At 41.1% G+C, this 10381-nt stretch overlaps 1 protein-coding gene across 12 annotated transcripts in view; it reads right to left on the bottom strand.

Moving 5' to 3' along the window:
* Positions 1-1373: 1373 nt before the first annotated feature.
* The window catches only part of LOC119176546 (SWI/SNF-related matrix-associated actin-dependent regulator of chromatin subfamily E member 1), a 30944-nt gene continuing 21936 nt past the window's right edge, over positions 1374-10381 (bottom strand). For 5 of the 12 annotated variants that reach the window (XM_075877857.1, XM_075877848.1, XM_075877849.1 and 2 more), the window contains 6 exons: positions 10240-10303; positions 7545-7604; positions 6219-6388; positions 5319-5459; positions 4063-4545; positions 1374-2808 (listed from right to left, as the gene is read on the bottom strand). In XM_075877857.1, coding sequence (XP_075733972.1) covers positions 2662-2808; positions 4063-4545; positions 5319-5459; positions 6219-6388; positions 7545-7604; positions 10240-10303 — 1065 coding nt within the window. In that variant the 3' untranslated portion in view covers positions 1374-2661. The remainder of the gene's footprint in view (positions 2809-4062; positions 4546-5318; positions 5460-6218; positions 6389-7544; positions 7605-10239; positions 10304-10381) is intronic. The other 7 variants (XM_075877852.1, XM_075877853.1, XM_075877854.1 and 4 more) reach the window with 4 other exon arrangements.

Here is a 10381-nt window from a genome sequence, read left to right as displayed (position 1 = left end):
CCAAAAATGTGCTGTAGTTGCTCAACTTTGAGTATTGCCAACGGTACATGGTGTATATAAATGGCTTGCCGTTGACAAGTTGGAGAAAGGTCGTTCCGTGGCTTAGTGGTTAGCGTCGCGTGCTGAGGAGCGTGAGGTCGCTGGTTCGACGTCCTGCTGCGGAACTTTTCCTTCCCGTTTTTTTCTTTGCAATGTGTTGGTAAATATTTTACGTCATATCTCTGACAGAAATACGTCAGCAGAGCCATGGCGAACCCCTGCATAAAGCACTTTTGTGTTAAAAATGTAAAAAAAAAAGCCAGGAGTCTGGAGGAGATGTAATATTGTTATTGAAAATTCATGACAGGGTGCGTACTGGAGCCAACAGGAAAGTCTGTCTGTTGGCTCCAGCGCACAACCCCGTTAATGAATATTACACAATGTGCATGTGGCATTATGTGCTGTGCCTACTGTGCTTTCTATTGTTATCACATGATCAAATTAAAAGGCATTGAATCTGAGGATTATATGCCACGAAGATATGAAGCAAGACCTAGTTTGCGTTTGATAATGACGAATTTGCCTAATAATACTTCACTGCAACACGGGCATGTATTACAGTGAAGCCAAATAGTACTTGTGCCTAACATTTTTATATTTAGAATTACCATCATAATAAACTTCCAAGTATATCCCTTCCAGATGCTATACATTCAGAGTTCTATGATGCACTATTTCATAAATTGAGATTTCACCAGTTCCATGTCGATCCGCCTTAGAAAGTAGAGGTCAGGTAATCTTGAAACCTCTTTCTTTTATTACTCGAATTACATGCTACTTATGAAAGTCAAAGGTTTTAAAAAAAAAACATTCCAGTGGTTTCCAGTGCCTAGACAACATACTCAACTTCAAGAGTTCCAGGGCTTTCAAGTGTTCCGGGGATTTATAGACACCCCGAATCGTGGTACCTATTAGAGTCCGTGGGTGGCGATTGCAGATTTTCCCATGGTTAAAGAAAAAGACATACACATTGAAGAAAGCTGATGGCTGACCAACAGCTGTCAAAGCAGTTCTAAAGAGAAAGGACTACATGAAAATGAAAGTTTAGATCCTGCCTGTAGAAAGACGTTTCATCCACATTTTAATGAAAACTAATTTCCCCATGCTATTTCCCCTTTCATTGTATATGTTCGCTTCTTATATAACACAAAAAAATCCAGCCCCTCAGCTGCATTAGTTGCTCTTGCTCAGTATGGGTAGCTGCATGCTGCGCTTATTTGGTCAGTCTGCCCAAACTTTTTTAAAGGCCCTTATTGAAAGCACAAAAATCCTGCATTTATGTACAATGCTTGTGCTTAAAACCCAGAACAGAAATCAGATGCAGAATGCAGCAATGGATTACCACAGGTAGTTTTTAATTGAACATGCAACTGTCACGAGTAACTAAAATGATATTTACAACATGCTATGCTCGTTTATCTGATACACATTCCTGGCACAGTCTTGAAAAAATGCTCAATCTCGCTACTTACTTTAGGAACAGCTCACCACATAAGGCGGGGAGGGCAAAAATTAAAAAGTGACAAAAAGCATGCTTTTGCTGTTATCACGGTATATAAAAATTCCTTCACAGTCGCTGCATCATGTCATACTGCACATTAATTGTGATGCCTCGTGCAAATGAATCTAGAAGCTGCTCATGTGTCGTACAAAAAGGCTTTCGAAAATATATAAAACGATATTTACAACATGCTATGCTCATTTATCTGGTACACATTCCTGGCACAGTCTTGAAAAAATGCACAATCTCGCTACTTACTTTAGGAACAGCTCACCACATAAGGCGGGGAGGGCAAAAATTAAAAAGTGATAAAAAGCATGCTTTTGCTGTTATCACGGTATATAAAAATTCCTTCACAGTCGCTGCATCATGTCATACTGCACATTCATCGTGATGCCTCGTGCAAATGAATCTAGAAGCTGCTCATGTGTCGTACAAAAAGGCTTTCAAAAATATATAAAATGGTATTTACAACATGCTATGCTCGTTTATCTGGTACACATTCCTGGCACAGTCTTGAAAAAATGCACGATCTCGCTACTTACTTTAGGAACAGCTCACCACATAAGGCGGGGAGGGCAAAAATTAAAAAGTGATAAAAAGCATGCTTTTGCTGTTATCACGGTATATAAAAATTCCTTCACAGTCGCTGCATCATGTCATACTGCACATTCATCGTGATGCCTCGTGCAAATGAATCTAGAAGCTGCTCATGTGTCGTACAAAAAGGCTTTCAAAAATATATAAAATGGTATTTACAACATGCTATGCTCGTTTATCTGGTACACATTCCTGGCACAGTCTTGAAAAAATGCACGATCTCGCTACTTACTTTAGGAACAGCTCACCACATAAGGCGGGGAGGGCAAAAATTAAAAAGTGATAAAAAGCATGCTTTTGCTGTTATCACGGTATATAGAAATTCCTTCACAGTCGCTGCATCATGTCATACTGCACATTAATCGTGATGCCTCGTGCAAATGAATCTAGAAGCTGCTCATGTGTCGTACAAAAAGGCTTTCAAAAATATATAAAACATCTAGCACCAAAGTGCAGCGTGGCGAAAATAGCTTACAAACACTAAATAAAAAAAGTTGTTGGTGGCATAATAAACATAACGTCTATTGAGGTCCGCTCATCTCTTGTGTCGCCTGATTGAGTGATTCCATGGCTATCCTGGGAATTTCGCTTGGCCTGGTGCTAACTTCAGGAGCATGACTTGATGCGTCCTTGCTTTCTTGGTCCGAAAAAGTCCCATGACTTCTTTCCTGCAAAAGGCAACCCACGGTAAGTCCGGCATCATGCAAAAAGCAAATATGGCACGATCTTATTAGACAGTCAATAATTATTGATTCAGCTTTTTTCTAAGTTTCTTGGCTAAAAAGAAACACTACAATGCATTACAAGAGCTATAATGTGCAATTTCGTGACCAGTAAACAGCTAGTTTGGTCGTATTACGCATTTTTGTTCTAGCACAAATATAACAGAGGTCAATAGCATTCAGTAGCCACACAGAAAGAAGCGCGCTTTCTAGGTCATGAAAACGAGCATTGCAGTGACCTGGCCAGTATTACATTACTTGAGTTTGCAGTCCCTTTCAGCTGAGATTCGAGCTCAAAAAGCCACCACACAGACAAATCATTTGACAGAGACAAGTCGATATAAAAAAAAATTCTGGAATTTTACTTGACAAAAGAATATGATTACGAGCATGTCATTGTGGGGGACTACGCATTAATTTTGACTGTATAGTTTCTTAACAGTCGTGTACATATAATTAGAGGAGTGTTCTTGCATTGCACCCACTGTGAAACACAGCTGTGGCGATTCGGAATCAAACATGCGTATTCGAGCTTTGCAACACATCGCATTTGCCCACTAAGGTACCATGAAAGTTACAGAAAAGACGAAAGGTAGTGAAAGCCTCACAGCAGGTATTCAGTGAGCACAGTGCAAAGGGCAGTGTACTTCGTTCAGTCCCCTTATCACTCTCTTTTATATTTCACTACCCTCCCTTATGACGCTGCACCATGTTCTTTCATGGATTGCAGAAATAAGTGTCTTTCCTGACTACAAACCATTATCCTCACAATGTGAAAGAACATAAAGTTAATAGAATACTTTGCTGGGTGAGCTAGTTCATAGTCTCAATACAAAATTGGAGCTCACTAAGATACCACACACTACCAACTGGTTTATTTGAAAAAACTGAGGAAAATATGCACTCAATATGACACAGGTGAACCTGTGCACACATAAAAAGGCGAGTCTGAGCAAGAGATCTGTTACAAATTACGGCAAAGCAGCTCAAATTCACCCTCACAAACACACGAACGTTTGGGTGACACCATCTGCACCCTTCTTTTCCCCGTGACAACCGTGCAGCTATTTTCCTGCTCCTTTACAGCACTCCGAATTTTGAAAACAAAGGCACACAGTCACACACCTCACAGTTAACAGAAAGATGTGTGTCGGTCATTAGACAAAGCCTGGCCACAGCTGGCTTTAGTAGTTTACTCACCTGAGAGTCTTGGCTTCCTGCAGGGTCCTTGCATTCCATGGGGGTTGAAGGAGGCTGCTGTTGCTGCTGCTGGGTGGGTGCTGTGGTTGCCCCACTACTCGCTTGTTGCTTAGTGTCCTCTGTGGGTGATTCTTGGCTGGTGGCAGGAGGAGGACTACTGCCTCTTTCTTCATCATCATTGTCCTCTTCTTCCTTGGGCACAGCCGAAGATTCTGTTTGGTGCTGCCCTCCCATGGGGGCACAGGGGGGAGACGACGACGGTGTGTCCATGGGTTCGGGCAGGCTGTTACCCTCTTTGGAGACACCTCCATTTTCTTCAGGCGAGCCTGTGGCGCCACTATTGGTTCCCTCTTTTCCTTCCTTAGGTTTGCTGTCGCCATTTCTACGCTGCTCCTCCTTGGCTGAATTGTCCTTCTTCAGCTGCTCCAGAGCACGCTCCACCATCTTCTGGTAAGTCTCCGTGTCGACAGCTTTTCCACAACGCTGCATGTACAGAGGCAGCAATGTCTCTCTTCTACTTGTTTATATGCGTGTATGAAGGCATGTGCACCATATTTACTTTCTCGTGTACTTAGTACAAAAAAAAAAAAAAAACATGGCTCGTATGTTTCTCATTCGGCCAATTTTCCAGCTGTTGAGCCGCTAAAGTACCGTCACTGTGAAAAGCTCTTACACCTACACGTATGTGACTAGCTCGCCTAATTCATTACTGTGTAAAAGTAAGCAATGCAGCCCAGGGCAGGCAGGTGGAAAAATGCTAACTGCCAACTTAGCTTTCATTAGACACAGAAGTTTACACAGAAATACAGAAAGCAATACAAAATGCAACAGAAGAGATCACCACTTCCCCCAAGCCTTCATGCTGAAGTTCAGGGGTGCGAACTCTTTTTTGCAAAAAGGCAATCGATGGCTTACATAAACTTCTTTCATGTGCAACACTAGCTCCTTATGTATTAAGACAACACAATAAGCCCAAACCATTACTCAGCAAAGTCACTATTCCACCAAGCCTACACAGCTTGCATTGCAAATTTAGTGAAGATTGAAAAGATATTCCACATTGCAAGGGCAGGCATTTTTTTTACAATTGAATACGTTTACGGCATTGCTTAGAAAGAAAGTTGACCTTTACTAGTAAAATGTGCGCCGTCACCACCTCCACTTCTAGTAGCCAATGCTGTTGGCAGAAAATGTGCGTTGCTTACAAGAACGACGATGAAAGAAACTGCAGGGGAAAGCAGTAAGAAATTTCGTACCTTTTTTAAGTCTGCCTGAAATAGCTCGCTGGCACCAAGGATTTTTCGCTTTTTCGCTTCGAATTTCTCCTCAATTTGCTGCAGCTCAGCTTCCAATTTTTCCTGAAAGAAACTTCTGCTATAACCAAACTTTAAATGTACCTAGTGGGGAGAAAATACGGATTTCATCATAATCTGCAAAGAAACACAGCTAGCCCTCAATGCAACAATACTCAATACCTAATGAAAACTGGTATTTCCAGCTAAGCTCCTCGGAAAAAAAAAATCTTTTTTTTCAGTAAAGAAATCAAATATGCACAGCAGTTGCGATTTAACTAAGTTTTTGTAACAGAGCGAAGCATGCAATACATTGTTTGCAAGGCGCTGGGAATGAAGGTGGCTGTCATACGCCAGTCATACGAAATCTCATAAAACTGGCTTGTATTCCCTAAAGTTGTCACGGGAAACTACTTTCCTCCACTTCAGGTGCAAATCCTTTGCCACGGTGGTCTAGTGGCTAAGGTACTCGGCTGCTGAGTACCTTAGTATTACACCCATGTCATGTCTCAAAGTCATGTCTCAAATCCCAGCTGTGGCAGCTGCATTTCCGATGGAGGCGGAAATGTTGTAGGCCCGTGTACTCAAATTTGGGTGCACGTTAAAGAACCCCAGGTGGTCAAAATTTCCGGAGCCCTCCACTACGGCATCTCTCATAATCATATGGTGGTTTTGGGACGTTAAACCCCACAAATCAATCAATAAATCAAGGTGCAAATTCTTTCAGATGCTGCATTGTTAACGGTGTACCGCCACAGCTGACAAAACATTCCCATTCAATTCGGGCACATGCGAGATTTATGCAGTGTAAAGCTCAGCTAATATACGACTAAGGATCAAGACAGCACAAAGGGACATACATACCTGGTGCATAGTGAGGGACTGCACTTGACGCTTAAGAACACTCATCCGCGCTGTTGTGACAACCGATCTTACGTCAGGCACTAGAGCATCACTGAAGATTTCGTTGATCAACCTGTGGTTCCGCATGTATCGAGATGCTGCTATGTGCTTCACGGAGAACTCATTGATATCTGACGGGAGAAGGCATCATTAACACGTTATCCACAGGAGGAAGTGGAACAACAAATACAACAACAACAATAATTCTGACTGTGACATTCCTGCAGTAAACAACAATCGTTCACTGCTAAGTGCCCTTTGTCCCACTTACATTTACTGCGACAATTGTATAAAACTAAATACATGCAATCTTTTGTAATGCTCCACAAGTATGATGGTCTGTAAATAGTAAGCAGTCGATTTTCGATACCTGGTGTTACTAAATAAAAAATTTTCTGTCGGTAAGCTCAGCTGCGAATGGTGTCCCTCTTTGTGTCATTACGGTGGATGGGGCACCTTGGCGCAATACGACGTGGTACCATGCAAGCGATGGTAACCTACCCGCATAAGATAGATAGATATGTGGTGTTTAATGTCCCAAAACCACCATATGATTATGAGAGATGCCGTAGTAGAGGGCTCAGGAAATTTCGACCACCTGTGGTTCTTTAACGTGCACCCAAATCTGAGCACACAGGCCTACAACATTTCCGCTTCCATCGGAAATGCAGCCGCCGCAGCCCGTATTCGATCCCGCGACCTGCTACCTGCATAAACAAATGCACTGACAAAGATAGAGTGAAAATTTACTGTCACATAGCTGCTGCAGTTGAGTGGCATGCATTCTCTCATAACAAATATGGCCATTGTCAACTGGATGAGGCCACACTAGTTTGCTGCATTGCATTGCTCTTGCTGTGCTTCAATGCTATACACGAGCACTAAAGGAGACGCCAACAAAGTTTCGCAAGGCTTACACGGTGACAGGATATGCCTAGTGACATTCCCCTTTTTTCTGTGGAGGTCTTTAAACATGATGTTATTTAACAAATTTAACAAGACCAGTTTGCTCACACTCGTCTTTTTTTTTTTTAACCCAGCTGTATATATAAGAATAGATAGTAGTAAGCCAGTTTTGTCTCAACATGTCATTCATGCCAAGAGATCTTACAAAATCGGCCCATGAGAGCAAGACAACTGTAGCTAATGATAACAGGTTAATTCGGCACTGATGACACCTACTGAACAAAGTCGTTGCAGGAATGTGCATGTCAATGCAAGCGAAGCTTAAGAAAGCATACTTAATTCACAAAGCCCCCAATGAGAAATACTTGGAAGGAGACCTACCACTCAAACCCTTGACTTCCAAAAGGTAAATGCTATTGCTCATTGAGCCAGAGCTTATCCCTACATAAACGAGACAAAAATGGTCGCAATTACATTTCAATGAACTCGTGCTCCTGCAATTCACAGGCAAGAGAAGAAGAAAAGGCAAGTTCCGCATGTGGAAAAGCCACATTCACACAGCTGTCATGTACTCAGCTGGTCCAGAGTACAGTAAATATGAGCCGTGCACCTAAAGTTATCTTTTCCACTAAGTCACCTTAATTAATTGTAACCGGTCTTTTTCAGTCACTTGTAAATACAAGTACTTAAAACTTTTTTGGCAGGTGACGTGCATTCTGAGGTTTGTTCAGGCTTTTGAAATGTGGCTTTCAACATGCCAAACCATTTCACTAAAGCAACAATTTTCGTAAATGTCATAGAGGCTAATTTACGAAATTAAGAACAAGAGGGGGGTAAGTATCATGCCAATATCAACATGTTGAGAAGCAGACCCATCTTCTCTCTGACTTGCCTATGGCGAGACGAAAAAAAATCGTCCAATCAATACACTGCTGCTCAGACTGAGGCTTCACCCTTTTGTTCTCTAGTTGATTTGTTTAACTCTCTGCATTGTTCTCTCTCTTATTCTCTAGTTGATTTGTTTAACTCTCTGTATTTCTGAGTAACCTCCAGCCTCAATTTGACATTATCCAGTTCATTACAGACAATCCATCTGTTTTGTCTTATTGTATTTTTTTGACCTTGTTGCTTTTTTATCATGCAAAATAACAAAAAAAAGCTTTACAAATGCAGCTGCTGTTATGCAAGCATAATGCTTACTCGTTCAAAATGTCAAAAATGAAAATTTATTTCAATATGTGCCATGTGTGTCCCGAAATGAACACATGCATTATAGTCATGTCTCAGCGCAAGTGCTTAAAACTTTAATTCTACAGTGCTAAGAACAGATCAATACAGACAAATGCATGATGGCCCTGCACTCCCTCTACTGCCCTTTGTAAGTAAACAATATGCTAGAGTTACGAAACAAAATTGACATAAAAGAGCCCATCAATCAATATCAAGACTTCAGATTACAGCAGCTTAATAGAATTGTGATGGTAGAAATAAAATGAGACGTGGATCATACTGAGCTGAAATTACACAGGTTCTGTGCATGATAAAGTGGCGCTAGCATTCATAGTAGTTGGAGGAAACAAACGAGAAAATAAAGTATGACCACACTTAACAATATGTTTTTTAAATAAAAAAAAATTGCCACTAAACTGACAATTTTTACGGCCCCTTGAGTCAAACTGCTCCACATTAAGCACAACAATACCTGCAATACATAGAATGGGAAAGCTAAATATTTCGCAATACCAGCCCTCGGGCTTATCCAAGGCCATAGTATCAATGAAAGAATATTCTTGCACTAATAGTAACTTTTTCGAAGTAGCTCCTCCGCAAATGCAGAACTATGCAACACATACAGCTTGGTTTGAAAGATAAGTCTCTTAACCGCTGAATAACAATAGAACTTGGCAGGCACCTTATCTACCATCTTTTTGCAGACTAAATAAATTTTCTATAGGCAGACATGGTCAGTTTAGATTTGCTTTTTTCCACACTTAAGGTGTGAAATTAGACATCCAATCGGCATCAATAGTTAATACTGAGTGGGTACACAGTACCAAAACTAAAGAGGGGGAAGAAAGGGCAAAGTGTAAGGGCAGAGTTTTCAAACAGCCTTATTTGAGAAACAAAACAAAACAGCCAGAAAAGTAGGAAAACTTTTAAGCACAGGGTGAAGTAAAAGACAGACTTCTCTGTCATGCATCAGCAGCAGCAACAACACCAAACTAAGAATGCTTTTCCAGTTGACAAGCGCTGGCCTCTAAATTTACTGAAAATTTTGCTGGAGGAAAGCAGCAGCAACAAATTCTTGATTAGAAATACACTGCCTTGAGGCTCTTGCCAATAGTGAAGAGGAACAAGCGTGCAACGAGAAACCGCCTCTCGCTCGCCGCACCCTCGCTACAAGCCTACCTTTGACACCTGACGAGACACAACTATAAAGGATGTGTTCAGCACACACAAACACACACATACAAAAAAATGGCACGAAGTAAATTCGTGATGCAGCCGCTTTTGCATCATGCAGTGCACAGGTGTTATATATAAAAAAAAAAGAAATTGAAAGACTGTGGGTTACACAGGTTGATAACAGGACAGAACAAATTTAGTTTGCTTACATCTCACCCAACACAAAAATGTTTTCTCAAACACCTGAACTGCCATGCTGCGCACCCTTTATGTTATCAAAATATTCCAACATATTAGTTTAAAAAGATGCTTCTTATATTTGCAAGTTAAATGCCTTTCAGTTAGCAGCAGTTCCAAAGGTAGTTTTAAGCATTTAAACATTTCTAGAACTGCACTGGAATATCATTACCAAAGATTATTTTAAGTTAGAGCAGCATAAATATAAGCTAACAAGCCAAAGCATGGTCTCTAGTCAAAAGATTTCACAGTAATATGTGGTCAAGCGACATGTAAGGGCCTGAAATAGAACAGTGGCAGCATCGTGCTAAGACTGTAAGTGCACCTCACTTTATTCAGGATTTCAAAGTGAGCATTCAGATTTTATGACCGAGGGAGAGAAAGAAAGAAACTATGAGATCCGTAAAAGCAATATCTGCATCTGAAAGCTCACCATCCTCATCTTCTGCCGGCTGTATGCTAACCTTGCCATCACTTTTTTGAGAACTCATAAGGGACTGCAAAGGAAGGCACAGGCATGAGGAATTAAATGAGGAAAAAGTCATCCCTAGCAATGCCATGAAGAAAAAGAAAGT

The sequence above is a fragment of the Rhipicephalus microplus genome, chromosome X (genome assembly GCF_043290135.1).
Source record: "Rhipicephalus microplus isolate Deutch F79 chromosome X, USDA_Rmic, whole genome shotgun sequence".
In the NCBI taxonomy this organism is placed as follows: Eukaryota; Metazoa; Arthropoda; class Arachnida; order Ixodida; family Ixodidae; genus Rhipicephalus; species Rhipicephalus microplus.
Note: the sequence above shows the minus strand (reverse complement) of the source record. Positions and strands in the feature narration are given on the sequence as shown.